Raw genomic sequence first — 19777 nt, 5'->3', positions numbered from 1 at the left:
TATATTTTGTATGAGAAAATTCATAATTTAAAACAGAACGGCATGATTTCCATAGACAAAATTATAAATGCCGTTCCCACGACAGTCAGGTCTAAGTAACCTGAACGAACCCGGAATTTTATCCGGTCAAGGACTATCAACTCGGCACCATGCTTCAAAATTACTATAGTAATATTTTCTCCCGCTACAACAAAAAAACTTAAATTTTTTTATTTAACATTTTAGAATAATTTTTTTTTACAATTTTTCGCTAAAATTAAAAAAAAAATAACACCATTTTTTTAAGAATACCTTTAGATAACTATATCATTTTTATAAACTTAAACAAAAAATGCTGTTAAATCTAAAAACTTTAGTCAATATCCAATTTCTTGAAATTCCCTTGAATGCCGAACAGCTCCGAGGCATTTTTCGGTTTTCCCGGACGCAATTTCTCATTTACTTGATGACGCTTTTCGAATTGCAGCATTTCTTCCCGATTTTCTTTAAGCTTAGCGTAAACGGTTTCTGAAAAGTATAATATGGTTAAATGTAGATTTTATAATTGAGAGAACTCAAACTAATTAAACAATAACAATAGTTTCCATTCCATATAATAATATTTATAACATTTACTACCTCTGAATTCCACACATTCCAACTCATCACCACCGTAATCTTTAGGCAATATAGACTGTGGTACAAATTTATAGAAATCCTCTAGATTATTGTGTATATACAGTATACTGGTTAGCTCTTTCTTCATAAATGGTGTCATCAGTGCCAAAATTTTATCCATAAACGGTACAATATTAATGAAATGGAAACCAATCAAACGTATCGCGGCAGCTTCCTGCAAGAGAGTCATATTTTTTGTTGGAAATCTTGTAAAAAAGAGAGTTTTGAAAACACTCACCTGTAAATAGAAGAGAAACTTTTTCATTTGAAAAATGCCGATGCGTGCCACATGCCCCAAAGTGACACCCTTTAAGTCCATTACCATAATGTGACCCGGACGTATGCCGTCTTCAGACATCCACATGTCAAAAATCATACAATAACTATAATAATTAGAAATAAATTATATTCATTTGCCAGATGTAACGGTTTTAAATCGAACTGTTGTGGTTATGCGAACACGAGATCTAGACTTAGAAAAGGTTTTTATCACAGTAGTTTATTCGCATATTTAATTCTACTGTTATTATACTATAAGTATTATCAAGCTCTTTCAATTTATATTAATAACCCAATGATATGCCACCTTCCGCTCAACCGAAGCAAGGGGCGCAATTCGCATAAGTGCGGAATTAACCGAGTCCTGAAAGACAAGCAAGTTTTTTAAGCGTCGAGATCTAAAACGGCTCAGCTGCAGAAAAAATATTAGCTGTTGTTGGTTTAAAATGATTTTATTTATCAGGTGAAAGCAATATAGTCTTTTTAATTTTGCATGGAATGAAAAAGAAAACCATGAAATATGCGGTGGAAAGCTTCGTTTAGCTCAAAATTTGTTCTACAAGATTTTAACAGGTCTAAACTGCCGCTGCTGAACTGCGAGCCAGGATATTAAATTTAGCTTCAGACAACAACAAAGAAAATAAAAGAGTCTACATAAATTCGCAGACTTAGCAAACTGTGATCGTAGACACATCTGTATATATAGATATGAGCCAACTCGTGCATATATAAATTAAGTTGTCGTAAAACATGAAAAGCTATTTTTATGAAGTGTGACACATTAATTGGCTTCAAGCTAAGTATTTTGCATGACGACTTTCAAGTATGTGTTTTAAAACTATCCATTATTTTTTAAGAAAAAAATGGGAAAATTATATAACCTACACACGGTGTAGGCGACGAACATAAATTATGCAAACGGTTTAGAATTTGTACTATGGACGTCACACTATCCATATTTACGAAAAAAATGCTTGCCCAATTGGATTTCCAACCTTAATGTCCCATGCTCCCTAAGTACGGTTTAAAAATTCTAATTACAATAGGGGTTTTAAACAATATACCGGTAAAGGGTAATCCTAAACGCCGCACAAAGAATGGAAGGAAAAAAATTAGGTTCCCTAGAAATGACTCAGTGGTCCTGGCCTTTACCTGGCCGTAAAACTATCGGTTCTGCGATATAAAGTAATGTAAGTGAGATTAGGCTACCATAAACCAAAAGTCGCAGTGCATACCTTTATTTATATCTATTTTCTACAAGCCGACCGAGTCTTATGTATGCCAAAAATACCAACATACAATTAATCGGGAGGGACTAAACATTAGCAACATATCTTTGAAATTTTTCGAAAGAACTCTCCAATTTCTGTTTTCAGAGGAAATATGGTTTTCAAGAATTGGTAGTCCACAGAAGTGTCACAAAGCTTTGCCACTTACACATTTTATATCTATGGACATTCTCAAAATATTTTTATCCTCGAATTAGATGTCTTACATAATATATACATATAAGTATATATGTTAATTCTCAAAGATAACATAATTACGTCTACGATTTGGTATTTTTTCATTGAAACCATGGAGGATCTGTACAAACCCCAAATTGATATTGTTCCGCATTATATAAATTGAAATATACAGTGTATGTCTTCGTTTTGGACTAATGTGAGACTGGTTTATTTCTGATCGCAATTTGAGCATTGACTTCTAGGATATTAACACGTAAAAAATACCAGTTACTTGTATAAAAGAAGGCAGCTAGCTGGCTATTTGTATATTGGTTCATATTAGTTCTAACCTAGTTTATGATTAGTTGATTTCACTGCAGGGATGCTAAATCAATATCTGTACAATTTACATTAATGTAAGTAGTATAACATACACATATGTATATATAAATTGCAGGGATTTCAATTAAAATAAAAACGTTTACTGACTTGACATCAACACGCAATTTCTACTAGCTGAACAACGGTTAATTACTAATTAATTTGTAATCTCTCAAATTAACGAGCTAATTTCACTTCATTTGACATATAAATGGATCTAAATTCATAGTCTATGTAAGATGCAGATGTTTTATAATAATATAATATATGTATATGTTTATATATATTTTTTTTAAACTTTACGTGACACATGTTGAGATACATCTCGCATACTTGTATACACGAGCATACTCAAAATATAATTAGTAATTACAACTACGAGACTGGCATAATTAACTTCGTATACTTTGAAATGAACTTTAGAACTCGGCAAATACTGTTATTTTTAATTTACTTTGACATCAGGCGATTTATTTGGTTGTTATTGAGTCCATTGTCGAGCTCAACAAAATAGCGAAAAGTTATCGCAACAAAACCATTTTAGAGTTATTACTGGTATATTAATACTAAACTAGTAATTTGAAGATTATTTGATCAAGGCGTAATGGTAAAAAAGATTTTTCAAATTACTAACCATTTTTAACCACTTATAAGGAAAGTGAAATAATTTTGTTCAGTTATTTTTACAAACCAGTTTTTGAACTATCTTTCTGAAATTTTCCCACACCAGTATTGCATATAGCTGCCATACAAACTGAACGATGAAAGTAAAGTTCTTCTAAGCAAACCTTTTTTTATTTTACAAAATATCTTCACGAAATTTGGCATAGAATATTGCCCAAGACAACCCTACGACCTCCGAATAAATTTTTGAGATTGGACCGCTGTGGCATATATATTTTCCTTAAGCTCCTAGGCGGAACAAGGGGTCTTAATCGACATATAACTGTCATACCGATAAAAATAAAGTTCTTGTATGGAAACTTTTTTATTTGTGAAGGGTATTCTAGCTTCGGTGTAAGTGAAGCTAAAGGTTTTTCTGATTTTGTTTATCAACTGGTAAATTCAAATATGCAGCGGAAACAATTAATTGGGGAAAACTGTAATTTTAAATGCAATGCTCTATTAGCTATGCTGTTATTGATGTATTTGTTACTACATATGATTTTATATATTGTATTTAGGTATAAAAAATATGTATATTCTAGCAGTGTATGTTTTCGTAGTTGAAAGTGTAATAAATTTAACTAAAGTGAACCGAAAAACAAATTTGGGAGATTCGCAACGCAATTACAAAACGTTTAACAAAACTTTTAATGCCATTTTAATTACTTTACTTGTTTAAAACATAAGTTTTAAAAGTTAATAATGTATAATGTATATATGTAAGTACAAAAAGTAAACTTTTTTTATTAATTGCACCTATTTATATATTAAATATGACAAAATATAAATGTTAGTATTTTCTTTTGATTTTTAACCTTTTTTCATGAAATTGGTTTTAACAGAAATAAATATAGGATAATAAATAATGTGTATTCAATTACTTACAGTTTCATGCAGTCCACAAAATTGAAGTTCGATGCATTTGTATCTGCTAATTTACCGATTATAACGCGATAACCCTCGGGTGTGGTCTGTGGCAATGGGCAAATGGAGCTATAAATAGTGATTCAAAATAAAATATTAACATAAAATTGAAAATGTGTATTTATAAAATACTTATACATTTATTGTTTTGAAAGTAGCCCCCTATTGTCTTCAACCATATATTAATATGAGTACCTATATTACGTAACATCCGATTACGATAATTATTCGTTGCTCGTCTATGTGGTAGTCAGTAATATTCAGCATCGTGATTTGATTTGATTATTGACAAGTAAAGAGCTTGACAGTGTTATTAGGCTTTTGGAATTCTAAGCATGTGTATACTCCTATAGGAGTGAATTCTCTTAGTGATCTTCGTTCATTAGAAAAGGCAGGATATATAGTTAGTGGAATCGTAGTCGGCGAGTACTACCACATTGTGTATTATATATGTACATATATGAAAATTTTGTAGACCTTACGAAGCTTTCAGTCCTTAATAGAGTCAAATTACAATACACACATACTTATGTAGAGAAATTTAAACATAACGGTCACTTACACAGTTCGCATGGCCCGCTGCAGCTCTGAGCGCTCACAGTCTAGATTCGTAAAGAAATCATCGCAATGTGTGCGCACCGTTAGATTGGTGTCCAGCACCTGTTTGGCCATTTCCATGCTGTTCATGGAGGCGTGAAAGAAGTGCAGAGCTTCCTCTTCGGACAAATTCTGCATATGCGGTTGGGCGTGTATCCAATTGACGAATTTTCTCATCTCGTCACGTGAGATTTCCGGGAAGCGAGCATATTGCTCGTTCAAATCAGCGAGCTTCATAGTATAAGAGTTACTAGTAAAGTTTATTGTTTATTTAGTTGATTATTTAATATTTCGTATTTTTTAGTCTACACAAACACTTTTGCTCATTATCATATACATATGTACTAGGCACGACCAATTTTAAGGACTAAAAACTTTCCTAATCCACGGACAAATTTGTCTAAAGCTCTTTGGCGAATTAGTTGTCTTTGCGCACGCTGCGCTACGAATGAAATGAAAATGTTCCGTACACAAGTTTGAAAGCGAAACTGGTAATTTCGCTGATTGCTATTGTTTTTGAATTGTTGTTGTTGCATGCTACCCTGTTTGTCAGTTGCCTAACTTTTGTTGACTTTCTTATTGCATTTTATCGGTTTTATTGTTAGTCATGTTGTTGGTTTTGGTGTTGTTACTGTTGTTGCGCAAAAGCTATTACTTGCAAGTAGAAATTTTCATTACGATCATTGCGAATTGCTGTGCACAGTGGTGCCACAGGCTCACATCGAAGTAAAGGCGAGTTCATAAAGCCAAATAATTTTTTTGTTGTTGTTTTACAGTCTCCTTCAGAGACTGTAACGGAGTAAATCGATTGAAAAGTACTAATCTTTCAGTGCTGGCTTTCCAAGTTGAAGCTGGAATCTCTATTTGATTATGCCAGTTTATTTTTATATCTATATATATTGTTCTTTTCGCCGCTATTCAAATTTTGACGAGTTAAAGCGAGCTTTGTAATAATTACCTCCTTTTGTTCATTTAGCTTATACCAGATGTTTGTTTTTTCCACAACTCTAAAAAAATATTTTTTGTTTTATCTCTATTTAATTATGCCAGTGTGTATTTATACCAATTTTTTGTTTTCTTCGTCATTTTTGCAGTTTTGGCGAATCGAATAGAGCTTTTATTAAATTCACTATTAGATTTGGGTGAACATTTTGTATAAAGATCAATAGTCGCTGTGACTCACGGGTTAGTTTTCGAGTATTAAGACCAAGCGCATGTCGATGGAGTTCGAATTACATAAAATTTTACGCTATTTAGGCTGTTGTTCAGAAGACCAAAAGTGTCGCTAACATAAGAGATCCTATTGTTAGTTAAAAACTTTCAAATTTGTTATATTCAAAATCGAAATTTTGTCGAATTCGACACACTGTGCCCTTGCTGCATGAAAATTACTATCCTCCAACTGTCTGTGTGTTTGGTTATATTTTGCGTGTGGCACGTTTCTAAGCGCTTGCAATAAAATGCTTGTGTATGTGTGCGTGTGTGTGCATGCGTGCTGGTGCACACTGATGCACTTTTACATAACTATAAAACATATGTACTTGTAATGTGTATATTGTTTTGATCATATGTTTTTATTGTTGTTAAAATTATTAATTTTGCTATTTAATGACACAATGCCACTCACATTTCAATCGAATGCTCCTACTTTATTATTTTTGGAAAATTGTAGTAGATATTAAAATGTAACTATTAAGAAAGAGGTGCAAATGCTTAAACCCCCCGATTTATACAAAGTGAGAAATATAATTATCGAGGATTATTGTTATACCCTGAACATATGAATATAGATAACCATATTAAGTTTGCCACGAAATGTCGAAAACCTTACAAAATGATATAATAAATACAATATAAGAAGCTGCTCATTTGCCGGAACTATAGCATATAGCTGCACAAACAAATAATATTTGTATGGAAAAGGTTTTTTATTGGACAAGACATCTTCACGAAATTTAACAGGGATTTTTGCCTAATTCAACGGTATAATCTCTGATCAAATCGTTGCGATCGAACCATTATAGCATATAGCTGCCATAAAAACTAACCGATCAAAATCAACTTATTATATGGAAAACTTTTTTATTTATGAAGGGTATTATAGCTTCGGTGCAACTGAATTTATAGTGTTTTCTTGCTTTTATTTTAGGTTCCTCGCGATATGCAAGTCATTGCACCTGTAAGCAATTAGCAAGAAAGCATTATTTTACATGCGTGCTGTTTTTTCACGCGCGATCAAAATGTACTTTATGATTTACATAGTATATTTGAGGCATATGGCTGATACTTGCGAAATCGGTCGACAACGACTCATATTGCAACTTTATTTCAAAGATAATAAAGCTGTTTTGTTTGAAAAGGAACACAATTCCCAATGATAATAAAATATACTGCAGTGTGTTGTAATATGTAATACAAAATCTTTAAAAATATATATATCTTTAATAATATTATATAGATAAATATCAGAGAGTTGGATTTAAGTATATTCGTGCTGTGTCGCCTTTCTTTTGTGATGCAAACGCTATTTTTCCAAAATAATGATTGATGATTTTTAGTTGATTGTTTTATGGTCTTACTTAATTTACAAATATCCCATTCTCAGAAGGAGCTCTCCGACATAGATATTCAGCTGGCCTTTTGTAAATGTTTTACCATACATTAAAACATCTAAAGTAATGCACTTTTGGACACAACGTGATTTCTACAAAATTTTATAAAGTGTTCGATATGTGAAGATTGTTTTTAAGAACCTCAATATGTATCATATAAGACTTTACTGTCTTCGAGTATTCTTAAATATGAGCTTTATAGTAGCACGCCAGATCACGGCATTCTAGGCACCTTGAAATAGCATGGGTACAAAACTTCTAATCATAATTATCATATCATACATAAAATTTACGAAAGGAGATGCCAAGCGTGATATGAGCAATTTAATATTAAAATCATACTCGTAAAGAGGGTAAAAAAGATACACAAGAACAGTGTGGAGGATAAGTCATCTGTCCGTAGCCAGGTGTGCAGCCCGTATATAACATAGGTACAACAGGTTGCAGTGAACAATACCGACCTACTGAAACGTTAGGAAGCGGTGTAAAGAAGATGAGTAGACGCAAATAGTTTCTAAATGGCAATTAAAAAGGACGTTGGAACAACCCCGACAAAATGTGAAAAAGAAAATACCTGTACTGATCAAAAGTTAACGTATCGAGGGTTGAACGCTATCGCGAACGCAAGCGAACGTCGCACACAGGTGTCAAAAACGGTCGCGTCAACAGTGACAGTAAATTGAAAAACGTCAGTTACAGAACTGAAGATGTAGCAAAGGAATGGGGTGGGTAAAGCACGCAACCGTGAAGAAGCAATGAAAAATATGAAGTGAAGCAACAGGGTGGAATCACTGCCACGTGACGCTACAGTGGTCTTCATTTGAATACATAATTTTTAAGGTATTCGTAGACGGTTTTTGAATAATTAAAGGTTCCGTTGTTCAACATTTTTACCTTCTTTATTTAACTCCATGCATCGCGTAAACTGACCGTTAGTATCGTCTGATATTTTTTAATATATATCCTTCTTTAGGATAGGCGCATCGTTCACAGGAAGCCGTTAAAGAGGGTTGCTTCCCCGCAACGTTTCTTCATGCGTGCGCAACAAAGAATAGTTGTATGTGGGTGTGGCACTTGTCGCAAAGTTGTATGCCCGCTCCCAAATTATAAGCATTTAGTGTTTAGATATTTTACGTTTTACATAATACAACATCTTTTACAACTTATAACGTCTTCTATGCAAGTGCCAAGGGCATGTGCCCGAGCAGTGGTTTCCTTTCGTTCAACGAAGCGTATATTTCATCCTTGATTCTGTTTAACGGACAAAAAGGCTAATCATTTTAGGACGCGGAAGTTATACATGATTTGCATATGGGTCTTCGAATATACGGGAATCAAAAGAAAGTACTTTTGAGAAGTGTCGCTGGCCAAGGAAGAAATTTAAATTAGTTATTGAATAAAGCTTAGATTCAGAAGATTTCGGGAAAATCGAGAATGTGATAGATGAATAATATGGAATTTATAATAATATGGAATCTATATATATATATTATATATATTCTTGAACAGAAATGCTGCAGGCAGATAAAATTAGTTTCTAACTCTTTTAAACCCTTTAATTCACAAAGGCAAAAACCCATTTTATTTTCTTACCTCGATATGTGACGTTAAATTGGTAGAAACAATAAATTTGGAGCGAAGTTATTAAATATTTATAATATTTAAATGTTAAGCTAATATAGACGGTACATTATAGATCTGATGTTCACATTCAAAAACGAATACTTTAGTGACAGTTCTTTGAAGTTTCGTGGATTGTGTGTTGTCCCCCTCAAAGAATGAAAGATTTTGAATCCGTTAAGCTTGGTCATAATATTAAACCAGAGGAAATTTTAAAATATAATCAAATATTAACATTTCTTCCGCTAGCACTAATTTTTAACATTATACCAGGTTGAATATATTTAGAACTAGAACGTTAAACGAAATTATGCACAACTTGGAAATTATAACTTTTGACAGATGAATGTTTAAAGTTATTAGTCCGATAACGTATTGCTTGGTTATACAATCTAATTAAATTAATCCCCGATCATGTCCTGACAAATTCTCAGACTCCTTTATTTCACTCTTAACAGAAGACAAAACAATTATTTTAGACTCGTTCGTAAGACTTTTATACTTCCTTACAGTATACAACCGCGTTTAGCTAATAGGATTTGATCAGAATCTCTTATAGTTGGAATAATTTTCTCCCCTTGCTTTTTATTGTTATAGCAATATGCTTTATTTGAAATTTTGTGTCTGTAGCTCAACTGATTGCATTGCGAGTGATACTCTATCATACAAGTGTACTTATGTATGAGTGTAAATCGAAAACCAATTAAATACTGGCCAGGCATTCTGATAAATACGTAGTCATCGAACCGTCAAGTCAATCCTGTTGCGCATTGCATCCTGTTGTTAAGTCTACCATGAAACAGGATGCCAAAGAGCGTGTGATAGTCGTTTACATGCATACATATAAATATTAGGGTGGAGCGAAACCAAATTTTTTTTTTGCTTAGCTTGAGGGTAAAATCTGTAGATTATAAAAAAGAAAATTTTTGGATCAAAAAAATATTTTTTTGTTAACATCTAGAGGCCAACTCACTTTTAAAGTAAATTTCGAGTTAAAATTTTTTTTGACAAAAAAAATCATTTTTGGTTTAAACTCTTTACATTTATATAAAAATTACCGGATGTGACGGTTTTTGACTGAAAATTTATTTTATCGCTTAAGGAAAGCATGTTGTAGTTAAAGAATTTTTTTAAAACTCCAATAATGACCACAAAATTTTCTTTAAGTTGATAACTTTTAATTCTGCAGAAAGAGCACTCTCCACAGCGTCTAGAACACTTATAAAAAATATAATATATAATATAAAATAAAAATTTTAACTCAAAAATTTACTTTAAAAGTGAGCTTTTAGATGTTAAACAAAAATTTTTTTTTGTCTAAAAATTTTCTTTTTTTATAATCTACAGATTTTACCCTCAGGTTAAGCAAAAAAAATATTTTTTTTTCGCTCCACCCTAATAAATATACATATAAATATATCTGAGTATTTGTACTCATACATCATGTCCACATATAGGTATGCATATAGCTATAGTACCTACTGTGTTATTGTTTATATCAATTGTATTTGAATAAAAGGGGGGTGATGTACTTATAATGTAATAAAATAAAGAGTATTCCACATTTTATATAATATATGTAATATCGCTTCAATATCCTATCGCGAATTCTTGCTGCGAATTCAAGAATTTCTACTGCATATTTACAAACCTTTCTCCCTGCAAGTGATGAACAATCTATATTTTATGCACGTATAAGCACTCAAATATCTGTAAATATGTATCTGATAATTTCAATAATAGTTATGTAATAATTGTTCGTACCATTTTCAGAAGTAGTTGCTTCTATATATGGTACATGCAACACTTGATTCACAAATAGGGTGGATAACTACCGACAAATAACAAACCGAGCCAGTCAACGCTAGTGGCGGACTAGTAAATACAAAAACGAAATTCAATTTCCTATATCGATATTTGATTGCTCATGATTTTAATATCCGCTTAGAAAAATTATAAACTGCGATACCCTAAAAACATATTATGAGGCAAATAAAGCAGTTAATTGGAAATGTAGTTTAGTTGGGTGAAGTTGGCACCTGTTAAAACGTCAAAAGAGCTCGAAGTGTTTAAGTTCAGTGCACGATTTTATATTTCATACCATACGGTAAAAGTACCAGGAGAGTAAATAACCATTATCAATGAGGGAAAGTCTCCATAACCATGTGCTCTGCCTTCTCTAAATGGTGAAAGAAAGTGAGCTTCTTCACAGGTTTACAGAACTCTGTTTATTGCTTATTGCTATCAAATTACAAATATAAGCCTTTTATCATGCCTATCTTAATCTTCATATGGTAAAGAAACATAATTGACCTAATCCGTCTAACCTGGACAGACCGCTACCGTATCCAGTTAAGAATCGTCAATTTCAATTCGACAGTGTAAAAGGATACAATATTATATGAGGTTTTGAACAGGGATAATTTACAGAAACAATGAAGGAACAAAACACCTGTTAGGCCGGAGAGAGAAGGTAGGGAAGGAAAGGATATAGATAAAGGATATAAATAAAGTTAGATTTGTTTAAATATTTTAAAATATAGCATAAATCAAGATTTTTTTGGATTACTCGTACGTATATCTAAAAACAAAGGGTAAAGAAAGAATAATAACAAAACGCATTTAAACAATCAGCAAAGCGATCTATAAAAGCGACAAACGATCGATGGCAGCACCTGACACCAGATCGCCAAGCTTTTCTACAAACAACTGGCTTATAGGCAAAGCTTTGACTCTCATACAGTTGTCATACTTATACATGGTAAATATGTAGGAACGTATGTGAGCATTCAGGTTACGCTCGTTCATGTCGTTGTTCCTTTTTATGTTAATTACGTCAGACTTTTATTTGTATGATTTCTGGGTAAACAAACCCTTTCAAAGCCACAATCACAATAACCAATCTTTAGTTCAGACTTTTAGAAGTTTTTAGGTTATCGTTTGTTTGGCTTTCGATTAGCTCTTAGCTTTATATTTGTTGCTTTTCATCATTGCATTCCTTTTTACATGTGCACAAATATATGCTTGTGGTAAACTCTTCCTCACTTACAATTGTATTACATACACAAACACAAGTACATACATATATAAGCACGATCTTTGAATTGGCTTCCCGCTTGGCTTTCGTTAACAAATTTTTTGAGAAGGCAGGCAACTACGAAACCGAAGAGGCGCAACTGAGGCGAGGTGTGGGCTCATTTTAATGTCAAATAACAGTTGGGTTACTTGGTATGTAAATGGAATATTTCATTGGGGATACTCGTATGATGTTATCCAACTCATATCGCCGTCACAACGAAAGCAAAATCAACAAGAAATTGTATAAACAACATTTAAGACAGCGTTGAGCATTCCATTAGCAGCTCAATCGGCTATTAATCCCTTTTGGTTTATTATTATGCGTGGGACAAACGCACGAGTATGCCTAGATACATATGTATATGTATATGTAGATGTTGATATAAACATAAATATGTAGGTGGAAACCAAGAAAGAAGGTAGCTATTATGTTTTGTCATAACCTTAAAAAATCTATAAAATCTAAAATAAAATGCGTTTCTGACTGATTGAGTTTTTGAGAATCTATCTCATTTTAGACGAAAGATACAGAAAGATCTTTACCGTTGCCTGACTAAGAGCGATTGTTATTGGAATACCCAGGTCCATTGGTTCACCCACTAAAAGCTGTTGACAAATTAAGAGACCGACTATTTAGCACATAGCCTTCTTTCTAAAGAGCTTTGTTCCAAAATTAGTCGAACCATGATTCGAGCTGGATTCGATTAATGTAATATAATAACGGCTGCTTTATGATTATATGGTAGAAAAGACTTAAAACTGTTCTTATTTCGAATATTCAAGATCTTTTCTGCGTTGAAAATACAAAGTGATGAACTTTCAAAACGAAACTGCACTACCGATAACGTTGATGCGTTTCTATCGGTACTATCGAAAAATTCCATATTTTCCCTACAATTGTGGTTGAGCTAAGTGTGTTTTTAAATTTGTGATACGCGTCTTGATGATATGACTAGAAAGTAATTATATTCTATTCAAGTTTTCCTTGCGTTATGGCAACATTCTACAGTCTAATTGAGAGCCGTTAAGGCAAAGAGCTATAAATATATCCACATAAAATAGCAACGTTAAATGACACACATAACTTTTTCCCCCTCAAAGCGCAACTTAACGCTCCTCCAGTCTCGCCCGTCACCCTTTGATTGCTACTACTATTCCACCAAGTGCCCGCATTCCAACAACTTTGCTATTATTATATTGTTGGTTATTACAATAATGGTATGGTAGAGAGGAGGCAGCTAAAAATATACAAGTTCCAACATTAGAAAGCCTTGAACTGTAAGACCTTTCGAAACTGCGTTCGCGTCAGCCGCATCATCCACAATGCCATACGCTTCTGCATTGAAATATCCGGCGTCTTCACAGCGCACAACGTATTGTTAATATCATTACTTAAATGCCTTCAGTCGCCGTAACGCTCGACGCTACTTAACCAGTTTGAAATGGTTCTACTGCAAAACGTTCATTGGTGCGTCAGCGTCGACGTCTCTGTGTTTTACTCACAGCGTTAGATTCCTCTTCGGCTTGATGTCAGCTTTTCAGTCAGTTTTGTATACAATGTGCTGATGACAGTGGTAGTCGACTGGCCGCTTACTTTGGTCAGCTAGTCTAGTCACATTGCATTTAACTTCTTTGTATGTGCCTTCAACCACTCAACCGTTATCGCATAATCGTGCCAAGCTTCACGTCTTTTGGCGCACACTGTGGTAAACTTTTGAAGTCTGAGTTTTTCGAATTTTACCATATTTCGTCCATCGAAACATCGTACCTTAAGTAGCTGAACGGTTACGAATATTTTCGATAAAGAGGTTGGCGCGGAATTTTTCTAGTTTAACAAGAATAATACAAGTATACATTAGCTTGAAAATCTCAAGCTGTCAGGGTATTTCTGGTTCGAAAACGTTTAAAATCTGGACGCTACAAAAATCTAAAGAAGGATTTCGTTAGAACATTTACGAAAGGTACAATTATCATAAAATTATTAGTAGGCCCTGGACAGGTTTTATCAAACTTCGGGAGGCATTTTTTTCAGACGGAAAGGGAGACTATTTTAATTTCCAAGAAATTTACGAACATTTTAAGCATTATAAACAAAATACAGTAGGATTTAGAAGCAGCAGGTTCTTTCTAAATCCACTCCAACCATTTGAACTGTCAGTTATCCAGACTATGCTCTATTAATACTCGTATAAGAGAGTTAAAATAAATTTAATTTTATCAGTACTATTTTTTAAGTGTACTTTATGACTTGAATATATAAAAACAAACCAGCTCCAACTTGTGGCTTTTGGCATTTGCGCAACATCTAAAAAATACTAGGAGAGAACAGCAGACGTACTGCAGTATACAAACCAAAGTCGTATTTGTAATCACTGCATCCGCCCAATGGCGGATCTTCATGGCAACTCACACAGCTGGCTTGCTGTAAGTTGTACATTAGTACGTCTCTTGCAGAACCGGCACTTTGATCATTGCTCAATTGAAATGCGTTACTATTGCTTTTCATATCTGTTGAATTTCATATTAAGGTGTCGTTAGATGAATCAATGAAAACACTTTTCATTTTTTCAATTTTCATCCAATCCTTCCTTTTACTTAGTGCTACATATAAAACTTGTATATCGTATTCCGTTACGATTTTTGTGATAATTATGGAAAGGAATTCGGTTTGCGAAATTCCGTTCAAATCCCATAATTAATTAATTTAAAAGTGGGTGCTTCTTCAGTATAATTGTTATCGTGCAAGTATCATAACCTCTTTACGAATTTTGATTTGTTTCTTCCGATACAACAACAGATTTTTATATTTCAAAACCATACAATGATTTACCTAAAAATTGATATCTTAAAAAAAAAACTTTCAGAAACTAAGATTTTACAATAGCTTCTTTGAAAATTTGAATGTGTGAGTGTATTACAGGTTCTTGCTGAGCACAATAGTGTTCCTAGTAAACAAAAAGTAATTTTACAACTTTTCGGAAAGTGCTTTCATTGCTCCGACTACTAACAGTTTTACTCGCATATGTGCGAGTATATATAAATTTTATGAATTCTTATTGCTTGTTTTATTACATTCATTACAAAAAATATATGGTACTAGCATCTAGCTGTAAGCCTGTCTTCAATAAAGTCTTCTTGTCTTCAGAGACGCTCACGAAATTTTCCCTCGCTTATCCGGTTGTTGTTGGAATTGTTTTCTTTTATTTTTTGTATCAAAGCGTGTGTATGATTCTTCAGCTTCTCATTCAATTTTCCGTTTTTGTGTTAATTTCAATTTCGTTTTGTTGCCTTTTATGGACTCGATGACCATGAGAAGCTTTTAATGCGGAGGATGTAACTGTGCTTAACATACATACATACGAGTACATACAAAAATGTTGCGGGTAGTGTTGTTGTTGCCAATCATTTGGCTGCCTTTAGAGACTCAGCGTTAGACAACGCAATAGACGGCTGGTTTCTTCTTCTAACATTTGATGTAGCTTTTTTCCCTCGTGTTTTGTTTTTGTTGTTGCCAGCCCACTTGACAGCTGGTTTAGCTAGTATTCAACTTGCTGTTATTTGGCGTCTTATTTTGAATCTGAAAAAGCTGCGTTTGCGACGACGTGGAGACAGCCAGTCAGCTGTTTAGGAGCTGGTTTTAGACTGCTCTTAATTCCTCTTCAAGTTACGAGTGTATATAGATACTCGTATGTATGGTATGTGTGCTTTTAAACCCAGTTGAATATGAAATCTTCGGTTAGAACGTTAATGTAATTTTTTTTCAAATATCAATCGTCACTTACTGTAGGAATATGAGGTACTCTTATTTAACCCGTGTATATACACGTTTATGTATGTATGTAAATATGATTTACTAGTTACCAACGACTTTGGCAAAGTTAGGATTTTAGATGCTGCAAATGCACTATCGCTTTTCTTGTAATTTAGCATTAGCAATGCATTTATATTTCTGGTTCTCAGCGATTTGTGGGTCATGAAAGTGAATTAATGGAAATGTTCTTGCACACTTGCGCATTTAATTTCTCAAAAACCAGTTCTACAACCGCAAGTCAGACTTAACTGACTAAAGTTTATCAACAAAAATACATATTTACCCCTAACAACATATTTGTATGTATGTATATTCCTATAAGTCATACGCCAACCATTAATATTCTTATAGCCTAAGTTCTTCCTCTCAAAGTATTTAAAATCATTAAAACTTTCGATCGAGTCTACCGTATTTAGATATACAATAACTACATATACTTTACAAACGTTTGGTACGAACCGAAGTCAATTCGAACTTCCAGCGCAGATCAGATTTATAAAATTCAAATATTTTCTAAGCTTCAGGTCCGTAATTAAATGTGTGATAATTTCCTTACATATATTTATGTTATACAAGTATATAGCTAGGTGTCTGCCTGAGCGTACCCTACAAAATATATACTGTGAGCCTTGATGCACTTCGAAAAATTAAAGTAAATCTATAAGTTTTAAATGACTCCGAACTGTTAACACATACTAAGAGAATCTTCGTTATGAGTCTTGACAGAAATACGCTCGACTCTAATTATGCTAAAACAAAGCTATGTTAGCTCAGTAGTTCTTTGATAATATTTTCCTTTTAACACCTCAGATTTATTGCCAGTTTCAAAGATATAAAATATCCTACACAACTTTGTTGGGAAAACATCAAGAAGACCTAATTATCAAGAGCTGTTTATAACTTCGTTTCTTCAATTTCCGTTCCGACAAATGATTCTTCTAGTTCTTGATTACCTATATTACCACCGAAACGGCTTGGAGCGAATTCATATTTTCTAGAATGGATTGTTTCAAGTTTGCGCAATGACTTACCACCAGTTTTCAACTTACGTCGTTTGTACACCATCGCCTTGAATATAGATGCGCCAGTCGATCATTAGACGAATGGCAATTCATATTGGTCCTATGTGTACGGCATTTCGTCATCAAAATTGGCAATTTTCTGAATGAACATTCCTTCAAGCACACATAGATACCCACATTCATAAGTATATAAGTTACGTCCCTTTAAGTCATAGGGACTAAAAAAAAGATATTTTTTTATTCGGACAGTATGTCCGTCTTTATTGAAGTCAAAAATACAACTAACATTTTTAATTTACTGATTTTTATACTACTTACAACTAAAGTATTATTAATAAATTTAGCAAAAGTAACAGGAACTCGGTTTCCTGTTTACAGGTTTATTAAATGTAGCAGACGCTGATTTTACAAAAGTAAGTTATGAAGGTGCAATTTCCTGTTTACAAGTTATTTTATTATTTGCAGTTGACTGACGTAGCGATTTTTGATATGTTATATATATGTTATATCAAAAATCGGCCCAAATGTCAAGTCAGCATTTATTGGTCAGAAATTAACAAAGGGCGTGTTAACTCTTCCCCTCTTAAGTCGATTGTCCTCAATCGGCACAAATTTTACAAAATTATATAGTGACTTGCAAATATGGAGTTTTAGGTACGTCTGCTATGTGTTCTGTAGTTACGTAAACTTTCTTTTTATTTCTATTGTAAAAAATTAGAGTAGCTAAAATGAAAATTGTGATAATTATTATATTAGTACTTATGCTAATTACATGTTTCGTTTTATTATCTCTTACTAATAATTGAATATCGCTCTTATGTTCTAGGTGGCTTACATATAAAGTCTCAAGTTTCAAATTTAGATTTGTTTCATTATTATCTTTGATATTAGTTATTAAATTTGGTAGAACAAATGTGTCATAAGTTTTAAGATTTAGATTGTTGTAGGTTATGTTAGATATCGAAATTTTACAATTTTCAAATTTTATTATAAATGTGCCCTTTTGCATGAATTTAAGTTTGTTACAATCATGGGATACATTTCCATTAAAGTGTTTCAATATTAGTATTCCTGGTTCAATTTCTACAACTGATGTTTTCGTTAAATATTTTAGTTTACATTGGGCTTCCTTGAACTCTAAAATATTACTTAGACATTCATCGTTTTTCTTTATCAAATTCTTCTCTAAATTATTTTTAACATTTAAATTGTAGATATAGTTATTATCATTTACAAGAACTTCGTATTCGCTTAGAACAATGGACTTGTTTAAGGGATTGGGGAGGGGCTCGAATCTTATCTTGGATAGGATGTTGGTTGAATTATTTTTAACATTTAAATTGTAGATATAGTTATTATCATTTACAAGAACTTCGTATTCGCTTAGAACAATGGACTTGTTTAAGGGATTGGGGAGGGGCTCGAATCTTATCTTGGATAGGATGTTGGTTGAAAATTGTGGGATAAGTAAGGTGAGTATAATGGTATCTTCCTGAAAGATGACGGCTACCTTAATGTTCCTGTAACTGTCGTAGTCTTTGATTAGGTCCAGTTCTGTTTGGGTTATTATGTCGGTGGGAACTATGCCTAACTTACTAGAAAAAATTATTTGTTCTATGTCGTCTATGTGATTTCTTAAGAGTGTTATGTCATTGTTAATCCTATATGTATGTTCGATGAATTGAATTTCGTCTTCTATTGTTTGTATTCTGTTCAGTGTAGAATATTTAAACGTACGTATGTAGTCGGTTATAAGAGCTTGTTGGTTGTTTATGTGGGTTGTAATGTTGTCTATCTGTTGTGTTAAGAATCTGTTAAAGCATGTTAATTTGAGTGTATTGTCAGTGATTGTTTGTTCATTGCTGTGTACCTGATCTAATGCGTTTTTAATTTCTTGTTCATCATCACTGTCCATGGAACCTGCTATGAATTTTAAGCCCTTACCTAGTACGTTAACTAGTCCTCGCTTGGTTTTTGGGTGTGGTCGTAGCTTATCTATTTTTGCATTTAGTAAAATAAAATTTTCGTTAATGGATTCTAAAACCTGCGTGTCTTCGAAAGAAGCTGTTTTCAAAATTTTTATGTTGTCCGTGATACGTAACATCGTGTTCTCATATGTAGTCAGGTTAATGAAATGTAGTACCTTGTCATAATGGTTAATTGTCTTCAGTTCTCCTGTCTTGATTGGTATATACCCGTTGTTGTTCGTCAAGTCCTGCACACTCATCTGTTGGTTTTTGACACCAAGAATGAATGTCCAGAAGAAGATGATCGTTAGTAGCATTTTCCTGTTGGAGTGAGGGTAACTTGTTTAGTATTGTCTAATATTTTTCTTGTGAACTATCCTGCCTGACTTTGTTTTAATGGTTGTGTTAAAGTTCTCCGCTACGATCTCCTTCTTATACCTAGCTGATAACTTATTTCCTAATCTTTGATTTACCTTTACAAATATGATATCGTCCTTTGAAAAGTTTTTCGGTGGTTGTCTATCTTTGTTATGATAACAAAGTTCCTGTTGTTGTTTATTAAGTAATTTCTCCTTGATTTCCTGCCTATCTTTCTCTAGAAGGTCAGGGTCGCTACTAATTCTCCTCCCAAAAAATATTTCGATTGGTTTTTTCCCGGTCGTAGAATGCACGGAGTGATTGTACTCTTTAACGGATTTTTCCAATAATTCGCTGA

General features: G+C 33.2%; 1 protein-coding gene across 1 annotated transcript; it reads right to left on the bottom strand.

The window, feature by feature from the left end:
* Nucleotides 1-174: 174 nt before the first annotated feature.
* On the bottom strand, nt 175-5423 carry LOC106626114 (alpha-tocopherol transfer protein-like). Its single transcript, XM_036377979.2, has 5 exons — nt 4918-5423; nt 4317-4424; nt 896-1040; nt 619-832; nt 175-507 (listed from the first exon to the last, which is right to left on the bottom strand). The coding sequence occupies exons 1-5, from the start codon at nt 5187-5189 to the stop codon at nt 353-355; spliced, it is 894 nt and encodes a 297-aa protein (XP_036233872.2). The 5' UTR covers nt 5190-5423; the 3' UTR covers nt 175-352.
* Nucleotides 5424-19777: the final 14354 nt, after the last annotated feature.

This window comes from Bactrocera oleae, chromosome 2 (assembly GCF_042242935.1).
Source record: "Bactrocera oleae isolate idBacOlea1 chromosome 2, idBacOlea1, whole genome shotgun sequence".
Classification (NCBI taxonomy): Eukaryota; Metazoa; Arthropoda; class Insecta; order Diptera; family Tephritidae; genus Bactrocera; species Bactrocera oleae.
The sequence above is the reverse complement of the archived record's forward strand: the minus strand, read 5'-3'. Positions and strand labels throughout refer to the sequence as shown.